The 13091-nt window shown below is 47.8% G+C and overlaps 1 protein-coding gene across 1 annotated transcript; it reads left to right on the plus strand.

Annotated features, from left to right (window-relative positions):
• The first annotated feature begins 199 nt into the window (after nucleotides 1-199).
• On the plus strand, nucleotides 200-9613 carry IL19 (interleukin 19). Its single transcript, XM_012186967.4, has 6 exons — nucleotides 200-250; nucleotides 3576-3722; nucleotides 3863-3928; nucleotides 6212-6364; nucleotides 7310-7375; nucleotides 9053-9613. The coding sequence occupies exons 2-6, from the start codon at nucleotides 3579-3581 to the stop codon at nucleotides 9161-9163; spliced, it is 540 nt and encodes a 179-aa protein (XP_012042357.1). The 5' UTR covers nucleotides 200-250; nucleotides 3576-3578; the 3' UTR covers nucleotides 9164-9613.
• Nucleotides 9614-13091: the final 3478 nt, after the last annotated feature.

A 13091-nucleotide genomic window follows, 5' to 3' on the forward strand; every position in this document is an offset into this window, starting at 1 on the left:
AAGACTGAGAAGAAAGACGCATTTCTTAATAATGATTAATCAGCTGTATCTGAAAAGAAAAAGAAAACAATTCAGGAAATAAGATGCTAAGGAAAGGTGGGGAAAAACGATCTCCCCCCAGATGGACCCACCCAGTTAAACCCTGACAGCATTTCCTTGTGTTCACCTGCATAAAAGTGACCAGCCCTTTCCAAGTGGCAAGGAGCGCAGAGAGAAGGCATAGGGCCGGCCCTGGAGCACCCTGTGAGAGGTGAGGCTGGCGGCGTCCATCCTGAGGCTTTGCTCATCACCTTCCCAGCCCTCTTCCATTACAGCTGCAGAGAGGTGACCTGTGGTCCAGGTGCTGGGCATTTTGTAGAATGGGGAGGGGTGTTCGGTTGAACTTTCTAGTCCTTTCTTCTCAATAAGTAGAGAGGCAGAGTGGGAAAGGGGGAAGGAAGAAAGGGAAAAGGAAGGGATCTGTTTTGTTTTCAGAAACTTGATGATCGTATTAAAGTTTTATTGAAGTGTATTGATTTACAATGTTGTGTTAACTTAAGAGTGATTCAGTTATGTATATATAGCTATATCCATACTTTTTCATATTCTTTTCCATGGTGGTTTATACAGGATATTGACTATAGTTCCCTCTGTTACACAGAAGGACCCTGTTGCTTATCTGTTGTATGCACAGTAATTTGTGTCTGCTAATCCCAAACTCTCAGTCCTTCCCTCCCTGACTCCCCTCCCCCTTGTCAACCCCAAGTCTGTTTTCCATATAGGAGAGTCCGGTTTGTTCCATATATATGTCCATTTGTTTCATGTTTTAGATTCTACATATAAGTACATCTTTTGTCTCTCTCTTTCTGACTTACCTCGCATAGTACAATAATCTCTAGGTCCATCCATGATGCTGCAAATGGCATTATTTCATTCACTTTTGTGGCCGAGTGATGTTCCATTGTACACGTCCATTCGTCTTGTCAATGGACATCTACGTTGTCTCCATGTCTTGGCTATTGTGAATAGTGCTGTTATGAATAAAGGGCTGCACATATATTTTTGAATTATATTTTTGTTTGATATACGCCTAGGAGTAGGATTGCTGGATCATGTGGTAACTCCTTGTTTAGTTTATTGAGGAACCTCCACGCTGTTTTCCACAGCTGCTGCACCGATTTACATTCCCATCAGCAGTGTAGGGGGCTCCCCTGGTGGCTCAGATGGTAAAGAACCTGCCTGCAATGTGGGAGCTATGGGTTCGATCTCTGGGTTAGGAAGATCCCCTGGAGAAGGTAATAGCAACCCACTCCAGTATTTTTGCCTGGAGAATTCCATGGACAGAGGAGCCTAGCGAGCTGCAGTCCATAGGATCACAAAGAGTCGGATACGACAAACACACACACTCACAGAGCAGTGCAGGAGGGTTCAAATCGAAAAGAGTCTAGCCTTTACTATAAACTTCTTTTAATTCTAAAAACTTCTGGGAACTTTATAGTATATATATTTTTAATCATTTGCAGTTATTAAGTATATCTTTATTTATTTATTTTTAAGTATATCTTTAAATATAAGGAGTATCACAGGCTCGGTGGGACCTGGCAGAAGTTTGTTCCTGTCTGTCTGCTGCGAGGGGATCTGCTGGGTCTCCCGCTGAGATCTAGGGGGCGGTGCACAGGTGAGGGGAGCGGCCACCTGCCCTCCCATCCTGGTTCCGCCGCCGCTCAGGGGCCAGGTACCTTGGGCAGGTTTCTCCACCTCGCTAAGAGTCAGTTCCGTCTCAGGTAAAAAGGGGATGGAAAGAGAACCACCCTTAGAGGCTGACTGGGAGCATGAGATAACCATGGAAAATACTTGGCATGGAGCCCGAGGCATGAGGCAGGCATGATCAATGTTAGCTACTACTGTTGCCTGAATCCGGTGAAAAGGCTGGGATCCCCTGAGGGACATCTTTCTCTTCCGAGGCTCCCATTAGGGGTAAGCAGGCAACACCCCACTGCTTCTGAGAGTGGTCAGCAGAAAAACTGTGACCCCTTTAGTCACTTGTCTCCCCAGAAGCACTCCAGCTGTCTTTTGAGGGGAGAGAGGATTCTATTGCCTGCCCTGTCAATGGGGTCTGTTTCCTTGTTCTGCTAGAAACAGGTTGCAAGAAGAGAAATCAAGCTCTTTACCACAATGCCTGCTCTCCAGTGAGGTCTCAGCGTACACCTGTCCCTTGCTGGGAATGCTGCTGAGTTAAGGAGAAGTGAGGGAACACGGTTTCTTAAGCAGGAGTCACTGCTTCTCAGCTTCTGGAGAAGAGCCTGGGACTCTGGGGGATGACCCGGGGTCGGGGGAAGGGGGGTACGGCTCACGCTCCCCACAGGCGTGGTTAGAAGTGGGGGAGTCCACAGCCCCCAGCTGGCTTCCTATGCTCGCGGCCCCCCTCTCGTCCACTGTGGCGCCCACACACCTTACACAGCACACACGTGCTGGAACCGAGCGCTCAGTCTGTACCATGGACGACGCTGGGCAGAGGCCAGTCCATGCGCAAGTGTTGCCCTCTGACTTATTTTTAATGCTTGGCTCTGTTTGTGAAATGTGTGCTGGTGCTGGGAAAAGTCAGAGGAGGAGAACTCAGCAGGCTGTACAATCATGCTTGGGGCACTTTTCTCAAGATATATTACATGGCACCACTGAAAGGGGTTCACTGAAAAGAGACAGAAGGACAGAGGCAGGAGGGGGTGTGAGAACTGGGCAGGGGGCGAGGGCAGCAGGGATCTGGGTCTGGCCCTGGTTAGAGGTTAGCGAGGGGTGAGTAAATCCCTGGCACCTCCTGGCTCGATGGGTGATGGAGGGGAAGCCGCCACCTTGCCATCTGTGGGTCTCCCTCGACACTGCAGCTAACGGATTATTAGAGGCCCCGTACCTCCCTTTCCCATCTTCTTCAGCTGGTGACATCTTCCTAGTAAAGTAAAGTAAAGTCGCTCAGTCGTGTCCGACTCTTTGCGACCCCATGGACTGTAGCCTACCAGGCTCCTCCTTCCATGGGATTCTCCAGGCAAGAGTCCTGGAGTGGGTTGCCATATAGTTGGCATCAAAGGAGTGCTTTTAAGCAGACACAGTGGGTATGTAACTTAGTTACCAAGTGGGGATATAATAAAAAGATGTCTCCTATTTTTAGGGGTAAACATAAAAAAGTGAAATGTGTTTTATGGTTTTTTCAGATCTATTGCCTAATTTCTAGGGCATATTACCAACCCTGTTTTATTTAATTTGTTAAAAAAACAACAAAAAACCGCTTCTCACCCCTGTTGAAAAACGAGCTGTGTTGAGTCATGTGAATGATTTACTCACAAATTCACTCCTTGAAAGTTGGGAGAACACTGTGGATCAGGCTTTCCCGGGCGGGGGCGGGGGGAGTGGGTGCAGTGGGGGGTACAAGGAAGGGCCAACTCAACTGATTCATAGAAGCCAGAGGAGACATGCCCTAAGGTCCGCAGGCTGAGGTCCTGAGTCCTCCTTTCTGGGCTGCACTCTGACCGGCCTTGCGAGGTCCGAAGGGAGACTCAGTCAGGGTCTCTTGGCCGGAAAGCTCACTCCACCCCTCCCCGCAGGACATGAAGGCACTGTGCGTTTCCCTCTGCCTCCTGGGTGCCGGGCTCTTCCTGTGTTCAGCGCACGCCCGAGGCCTCAGGAGATGCCTGATTTCCACGAACTTGCACCGTATGGAGGAGAGCTTCCGAGGAATCAAAACAGCCATTGTGAGTGTGGGTTTGGGGTGAAGGCGTGGGAGCGTGCCTCACTTTACCTTAGTGTGACAGCCAGCTCCTGCTCATCACCTCGGTGTCTTTGGAGGATGTGAAGTCCTCACTGCTTGTGCCCATCGTGTTTTCCTCCATAGCAAGCTAAGGACACCTTCCAAAACGTCACCATCCTGTCCCCATCGGAGACCCTGCATGGCATTAAGGTACCAGCCTCTGTCTGCTCACTCATCTTCTGGCGTTTTGTGGGGAAGTGGCCCAGGGCTGAGGGGGAATCTGTGCCTGTGCACGCCTCTTCCCTGACCTCCCTGGACTCTGAGGCTCCGCCGACTCCTCACGTGTCAGGTAATGTGCGAGGGTGTGCTCCTTTCTTGGGGAACTTGAACCCCAGGGAGGGTGTTCACCCCAACAGTGATTAAGGTGTCACATGCTCAGATGGGGCAGGATTTCTATGGCTTAGAGTGACTTTTGTGGTTTTGTGGGGAAGCTGAGACAATGAGCAGTGTCTCAAAAGCTGAAGAGGCTTGGGGTTAGTGGCTAAAAGAAAGGAAGGGTTTGGGGAGAATAGGTGTGTAAGATCAATGGAAATACATATCAGGGAACAGAGGGGCAGCTGGGGTGAATTCCCTGGTGGTCCCGTAATCAGGACTCTGTACTCTCACTGCCGAGGGTGTGGGTTCAATCCCTGGTCAGGGAACTACGATCTCTCAAGCCATGAGGCGAGACAGAAAAAAAAAAAAAAGAGGCAAACTTGAAAGCCAGGCTGAGCCTCAGCTTTATTTATTTTTGGTCGTACTGAGTGGCTTGTGGGATCTTGGTTACCCAGCGGGGGACCCTGTGTCGCCAGCAGAGGAAGCGTGGGATCCTAGCCACTGGACAGCCAGAGAGCTCTGAGCAGGGACCTATAATACAGGCCACATAGAGTTCCTGCGGGTGTTGGAACCAGAGTGGGTGACCACAAAGTCTTTTAGAAAGACAGTCTGGTGATGGTCTTCACAATAGACAGCTTGAGGCCAGAAGGCAGGGAGAGAATGTCTAATTGCCAGACTAGAGGTGCTGAGAGTCCGTGTGTTGGAAAACAGCTGATGTATGAGGTGATGGTTCACTTCACAGAAGGGGCCAATGAGAAGTACCTTTAAAAGCGAGCTCCTCCTGTCCTTGATAGCATTCTAGAGAAACCCAGTTCTTTCAGTTATCTATGTGACAGAGTACAAGGCACAAGATCATTCTTCTAGGCATTCTATTAGGCCTGATTTATTTATGGTAAACACGAGGAGACACTTCCTAAATTCTGTTCTGGTCAATGGTATAGGAGACTTACAGGATGTTACAGCTGGAAGGGACCCAAAGGTCATCTGCTCTGAAACCATCATTTTCAAATGACCAAAGGACGTCTTGGGAGAAAGAATGTCTAGTTAGTAGTGGTTGTCAGAAATAGACTCTCAAGTCTCATGCCCCTGTTTCTTCGTCCTCTCAAGGTCTAGAAATAGTTGATGTGGCCTAAGGCAAGTGGTCGATAAGTATACAGTTCATCGTCATATTTATTCTCTTCCCTTCTCCCTCTTTGATGAGACAAAGGTTACAACTTTTTACTCCTTTGGTGAAGGGAATTAGAAGGAGCAGAGGAAGAGGAGAGGTTTTGTGTAGCAAGTTCAGTTTCCATCCAGGAAAAGCTACCTGTCGGGCCAAGGAGGCTTTGCTGCCTTAATGCTAATGAAGATATAGATGTACATTGCTGCAGACCCTTCTTTTCTCAGGCTGACCTACAGCTCTCCTACACTGGCTCTTAGGGTGGAGTGCAAACTGCAAGAAGGAAACTCTGGCTGGCCAGTTGCCCTGAGCCATGCCCAAGGAAGTCAGGAGCTTTTCTGAGGAGGACCTGCCCAGATGCATGCATTTCTGCCGCTGTCAGTTTCCATTTTTGCACATCTCCACTCCAACCAAGTGATCCCTGAAATTTAAAAAGAACACACTGGAGGAGAGACGAGCAGTCATCACACTGAAAGGAATACGTGCCTAGCACAAGCCTGACATGCAGCAGTCACTGAGTGGCTGTTAGTGGCTAGAGGATGTTCCAGAGACTCAGACTTCAGTACAGTGTAAGGAAGTGCTTTTCAGGAAAGCTGTTCAGACATCGCTCCTTTTGAAAGGGAGGTGTCTGATCCCTGGAAACAGTTAAGCTGAAGTTAGTGATGATATGTCAGGGGATGCTGTAGAGAGCATTCTAGCCTATAGCTGGGCGCCATCCCCTGTGAATATATCTCCTGGCCACATGAAAAGAGGGTAAGAACTGCAATCTCTTCTTGGTGACTCTGTCATAAGCAGCTTTGGTGTCATTAAGAGGACACTTTGAGACCAATAAAAATGTAAAAAAAAAAAAGGCTTTTAGTTATTTCACTCCTTTTTGCCCCAACCCAAGCAGGCTGCTTTTGTCTCTAGGATAATAAGAGAAGAGGTCCTTTGGGGCTATTCTTAATTTGTGTCTGTAGCCCTTAGATGTGTGCTGCGTGACCAAGAACCTCCTGGCATTTTATGTGGACAGGGTGTTCAAGGACCATCAGGAGCTGAACCCCCAAATCATGAGAAAAATCAGCAGCCTTGCCAACTCTTTCCTCTACATGCAGAAGACTCTACAACAATGTGTGAGTCACCAGCATCTACTTCCTGCCTGCCCCATGGAGCCCAGGACACGCTGGCCCTTTGTGGCCTTCTGAAATGGTTCTGGGCCCAAGGGAAATCCCCTGCCTTGTCATCCACGGGGACAGAAGTGTCAGGAACCACTTCTAGTGGGTCCTCCTTGCCCAGGGCTTCCTCCTCGCCCAGGGCTTCCTCCTCCTCAGACCCGGTTTCCTTATGGATAATCTTCCTGGGATGACCAACTTACCTCAAAGTGATCTCTTAAGTGATCCCGGGACTGGCCTGTGAGAGGGGTGTGTTGAGGATTCTGGGCTTATCATAGGCACATCCCTAGTTTCTTTGTTCCGAGCCCTTGGGGTTTCCATACTAGTCAACCTCTGGGTGGTTCCCTGGTATATAGCCTATCCTATATAAGCATCACCTATACACTCATTGTGATTTGTTAAAAACAAACCTCAGAAATGAAACTGAGCCCCCAAGAGCCAATAAAAACTTAGACCAGGAGAAAACCCGGGGGTTCTGGCCCCATCTCTGCCAATGATTTCCCGGTGACTTTGTGACAAGCTACTTCACCTCTCTGTGCCTTGGATCCTGAAGTTGTTAGAAGAGGTCATGACCCCTGTCCCACTTACGTGAAGATGTGTTTAACCAGTTATTTGATTAACTAGCCCAACAAATATTGAGTGCCTGCCTAGAGTGGTATTGCATTCACAGGGTGGTGACAAGACAGATTTGGCCCCTGCTCTCCAGGCCTTTCCAGCCCTGGTGACATGCAAGGTGATTCTACAAACAGCCCCTACAGCCCCCTGCTGCCCCAGCCTGGGTTGACTCACCCGACTCTCACCTTGGGAGGAAGGAGAACTATCACTCCTCACATAGGAGGTGGTGTTAAGAGTGAGCCAGGGTGGAAAAGTCTTCTGATGGATGCTATCTCCATTTTATTGCAACAGAAGCTGTGTCACTGCAGACAGGAAGCAACCAATGCAACCAGAATCATCCATGACAACTATGATCAGGTAAGGGAGGGGGAGAGGACAGGGAAGGGAGAGATGGGGTGCAGCAGCCTGAGTGGGCAGCCTCCTCCCTGCTCAAATTCATCCATTTACTCAACAGTATTGATGGCCGGTCTGCCCAGTTCTGTGTCTGCAGAGTGTGTTGGTCTTACCTCACTTGTTAATTTCCTGGTCTCTCTCTCCCCATTATGCCTCCACTGTTTCCTTTTCACATATCAGAACTATGTTCAGATCTGAGGGAAAGCACACACTGTTTAAGATAGGGCTGAGGCAGAGGAAGGCTTCCCAGGTGGCGCTAGTGGTAAAGAACCTGCCCGCCAATGCAGGTTAGACGTAAGAGATACGGGTTCGATCCCCAGGTCAGGCATGGCAACCCACTCCAGTATTCTTGCCTGGAGCATCCCAAGGACAGAGGAGCCTGGCGGGCTGCAGTCTATGGGGTCACACGGAGTTGGACACGACTGAGTGACTTAGTATGCACGCACAGCGCAGAGGGAGCAAAGAGCCCCAGTGAACTGTAAGCTGTTATGCATGAAGCGTGCTCCCTGGTAGCGTGTTTCTGTGTCGCTGTGTCTAGGCACTGTGATCAGCGTCCTGTGTGGTGATGAACAGCGCTTCTCATGTAGGTGCGGATGTCGTACGCACACCTCACGTGGAGGTGGAGCACGCCTCTCGTGTAGGAGCGGATGTCCTACGCATACCTCATGTAGAGGTGGAGTTAGAAGCACGGTCTCTTACCTGCATCATTTAGAGATTCTGTTGAAATGCAGATTCTGGCTGGTAGACCTGGAATGAGGTCTGAGATTCTGCGGTTCACCCACACTCCCAGATTAAGTCAATGCTTCGAATAACAAGGAGCTGCAAGGTCTGTTCAGAGCTCTTCTTCTTTATGGAGAGGCTCCACAGAGTAACATCACAATGGCAGAAATTCATATTGTTCTTCCTATGAGCCAGGTATTAAGTGCACTAAAGCCATTAGCAGCACACTTATTCCTTACAACGCTACAGCCATTGTCTATATTTGATACATTAGAAAACCAAGACACAAACAGGTTAGGTAACTTAACTAAGTTTACACCACAACTAAGTGATGGAGGTAGGGCTCGATCCCATGCCATCTGGCTCCACAGGACATACTTTTGTATCTTACCATCTCTTCCACTCTGCTGAGGAAGAGCTAGGGTAAGTCAGGAGACTTGGGTTCCAGTCTAACTCCGCTGCCAGTTGGCTGTGTGACTTTGGGTAGGACACCTTCTTAGGGGCGGCAGCGTCCAACGGAGACATGCTGTTCCCCCTTCTCATTGCTGGGCCCCTCGGGCACTGTGGATTTCAGGGAGAGTGGCAGTAGTAGGCCAAGCTGATGTCAACAGGAAAGCAAGCAGAGCTTCCAGCAAAGCAAGTTTGTTTGTTTGTTTTTCTGTGACATATAGGATGAAGAAAAACAGAGGGCAAAGAATGAAGAACTTCTTATTTTGTTTATAAGTTACTGACATGATTTAACTGTTTATAGAAAACAATTTAGGTCATGTGTTAGGAAAATAATTTAGGGTCTGTGTGCCCTGCAGAGAGAATGGTTGCATAAAAAGCAAACCTCATGGGGACCTGAACATGGGGCGAGTGACTGAAAACTATGGCACAGCTCAGAAAGGCAGGCTATGATGATGATTTGCATGGTTTCAGCTGGAGGTCCGGGCTGCTGCCGTCAAGTCTCTGGGAGAGCTGGACGTCTTTCTAGCCTGGATTGACAAGCATCATCAAGGAACTTCAGCTGCCTCAAGACAAGGAACCTAATTTGGGAGGATGAACAGCCCCTGAGAGGTTTCTGGTGGGGGACAGCCAACTTGGAAGGTGAGGGAGACGGGGGAGGCCCTGTTTTATGCAAATGAGGGTCTTTTTGAGGACGTCTTCCTGCTTGTTTGGAATTCTCTTCTTTGGGCTGAGGTGTTGTAAAGGGAAATTCTGGGTTTCAGCATACCTCACCTTGTGGCTAAAATCTCACCGGCTGGGCCCAGCTTGTCTGATCTCACCTGAAGGTATCCAAGCAGTCTACTGGTTTTATTTTTATAACAAAGTATGTCTGTTGAGAGGTCCTGTGGGGCCATCCTGGAGGGAGAGGGTGGGCTTCCCTAATTTATTGTGAAGTTTCTTATCCCATGTCTGTGATGTGAGCTAAGCAATATCCTGTGGTGCATATTGTACTGACTGGTTTTTTTCTGAATAAATTCTCTTCTTTACCAATCAGTGGAAGTGTCTTCTGTTTTAGGAAGGCCAGTCAAGGACCATGAATGGAGACTATGAGAAATGAAAGGTGCCTTGGGGAATTCCCTGGTGGTCTAGTGGTGAGGACTCTGAATTCTCACTGCTAAGGGCCCGGGTTCAGCCCTTGACTGGGGAACAAAATAATCCCACAAGTCATGCAGTACTGCCAAAAACAAATAAATTAAAAATAAAGAAATGAAACGGGCCTTGAAGAACAAAAATAGATGGGAAAACAGGCCTAGAAAGGGATAAAAATTTACTCGAAGTGAGTTAGTACAGAGAAGGGTTTCAGACTGGACTCCACCCAGCACCTGTGCTCCACATAATGATCAAGAGGGTGAGCACAGGACTTCTAATCATGACTCCTCGCCGTCACTCCATTTCTGATCTCTCTTTCTCTGTGTTTCTACCTTTTCTCTCTGTCTCTCTGTTATTGAATTGGGTCCCACTGTTCACAGCTTTCAAAATCAGTACTCACAAATGTTGATGTAAAGGAAAGTTGCCTTTTATTCAGAATGCCAGCAATCTGGGGACCCCCCAAAACCACCTCTGAAGATTCTGCTCAGACGTAAAAGCTTTTAAAGGGAAACAGGGAAGTAACCTCAGTTAATCATTGAGATGGGCTGGGGGTGTGGGTGGGGGGGTCAGAGTCGCCACCATCCCCCACTGTGTGCAGGCTTGTTAACTCTGTCTGACCTTTCTTATTTCTTTAGATGTTATCTTGCTCACACAGTTTGTTCAAAAGATCAGTGAAAGGGAAGCTGGGGAGGAGATCTGGTGATGTGTTAATTACTTACTCTTCACTTCTATTTCTTTGATCTATGTAAAGAAACAACAAGTTAGACAAAGTAGTGTGTGATCAAAAGATGTGGAAGGTGTGCCAGGGCCAGAGGTGAGCAGAGCTGGTGCCTCCTGCAGAGAGCTCTTTCCTGCCCAAAGCTGCCCACATGTCTGTCTTGTCTCTCTGTCATTTCTTTCTTATTGCTCCCAACCTAGATATATCTTTTCAGGCCCTAAATTCATCCCCCACAGGTATGCATGTGGAGTTGGAGAGAAGGTATTTCTAACAAAGGGATGGTTGTCATGGTGACAAAGCTAAATGACTGAAGCCCAAGGCAAGAGGAATTCTGGGTAGAGGGGTTCTCGCCAAAATGGGCACCAACTTCTAGTGGGCAGGCTTCAGATGGCTAATGACAATAAGAATCGATACTTACTGAGCAGCTGCCATGTGCTGGATGCTGAAATAAGTGCTTTACGTGTACGATCCTGGGTCCTGTATCTATACTCTGACTGGCTGGCTGAAGCAACCTTTCTTTATTCCTACCTGGGAAAGAGATTTCATAGAACAGGCTTTAGTGTCTGAAGTCAGCCAGTCCTGACTCCAATCCTATGTGACTCTGAGCAAGTTACTTAGTGGCTGTAAGTCTCAATGTCCTCCTGGGTAAAACAGAGATAATAACACTGGTCTCCAGGTGTTGCTGTGAGTTATGAGTGAGATGAGGGCCCCGCAGCCCTCAGAGTGGGAAGCCGCACGTGTAGTGTAAAGACTGCCGAGCCAGGAATCACAGTCTGGCTCCAAGTCTGCCGTGATCCACCCAGGACAGGTCACCACGTCGCCTTAACCCTCAGTTGTCTGCAGTGTGGACACTGACCCCCGTGCTATCACGTGAAAGCCAGAGCATTATGATGGCTGGAGAGGCCCTCATATCTGCACTCGCACGAGGTTCCTGGCTGTTTCCTCGCACTATGTCCCCTGTTCTTGCCCAGGCTCAGTACCACTCAACCACGCTCACCTGCTTTGTGTCTCTAAAACACATCAGGCTTGTCCTCATGTTAGGGCCTTTGTGCTTTGCGTGCACACATACACCTAAACTGAGATAGGATTAAAAGAAACCTCCAATGTTATGCTCGAGTGGGATTAACAGGCTATTAAGAGGAAGCAGTTTTACAGAGGACTCAACCTTCTCAAGGTGACTTGGCTGGATGTTCATCCTGAGCTGACTGGATGATGGCAAGACCAGCTTCATGAGAGCATATCTCATCTTCTGTGACTGCCGCGGGGGTGTTTCCCACAGACACCTGCATGGCTTGCACCTCCACCTTCTCCAGACCTTTACTCAAAGGATGTCCTGTTTAAGCATAAACTCCCCCATTTCCACCTTCAGCACATCTTATACCCTTTCTTTGCTTCCCCAGCATTCTACTTTATTATGTCTGTTTCTCTACTCAAATGTAAGCTCCATGAGGATAGGTTTGTTCATTGTCTGGCACTTAGTGTTAAATTCACATTTCATGAATACGTGATCTAGATGAATTAAAAACAAAAATAATGGAAAACACTTATTTAGTGCTTTTGTAAGCCAAGCAGTCATCTAAGTAATACACATAATGTAATATATTATGAATATATATTTCATTTTAATTTTCTAGACAGTCCTATAGAAATGAGAGTGAAATAAAAGGAAAAAAGCCCCCCTCTTTGAATGTTAACCATACAGATGGTTAACCCTTGGGGAAGAACCTGGACATAGAGGTCAAGAAATACCTGATGTCACACAGATCATAAGCAGCAGAGCCAGGCTTCCAGTCCCCACAGCCTGCTTCCAGGGTGAGCTCTACTGTCAACATCAGTGTCCAGGTGTTGAGCACGTATTATGCACCAGTGAAAATAATTCTGCTTTCTCCTCTACACCTCATGATAACCCTCTATGGGAAAGATTATTAACAACCCAATTACACAGATGATGAGGCCTGAAGCTTAGTGAGGCTCAACAACACACTAAGGGTCACACAGTTAGTTACGGGACTGGGGTTTGTTAAGTTAAGTAAACAAGGAGACCCTTGGAGTGAGGTGGCTGTGATGCCCTAGGTGGGGTCTGTGTAAGCAAACCAGAATCTAAGCCTGCAAATGCCTCAAGGTTATGAAATAAAAACGCTGAGGACAGTCACTGAGAGCCAACTAGACGTTAAGCCACAGCCAATCAAACAGCTTCTTTCTTCACTTTCACACCTCCTCTACATAGGTCCTTCCCAGCTGGCTCCTGACTACTGAGAGCTCCTAACCACTTCCGGTTTGGTGCTGCTGATTCCAAGAGATTTTTGTTCAAATAAAAGGGTAAAATTCTTTTAATATGCATCAGTTTATCTTTTAATAATACCCAACGCAGGTGTTCTACTCCACCTTACACGCATGGTGGACAATGGAAGAGGAGCTTTACTGGCATAAGGCGCTGTACCTGTAGGAAAGAAACACTGTTTTATCAGTGGGTGCAAAAGTAGAGGAGGAGCAGATGGAATCAGAGAGGGAGAGAGGAAAAACTATTAAAGCAGATGGTGACTGCAGCCATGAAATTAAAAGACGCTTACTCCTTGGAAGGAAAGTTATGACCAACCTAGATAGCATATTCAAAAGCAGAGACATTACTTTGCCGACCAAGGTCCGGCTAGTCAAGGCTATGGT

Source organism: Ovis aries, chromosome 12 (assembly GCF_016772045.2).
Source record: "Ovis aries strain OAR_USU_Benz2616 breed Rambouillet chromosome 12, ARS-UI_Ramb_v3.0, whole genome shotgun sequence".
Taxonomy (NCBI): domain Eukaryota; kingdom Metazoa; phylum Chordata; class Mammalia; order Artiodactyla; family Bovidae; genus Ovis; species Ovis aries.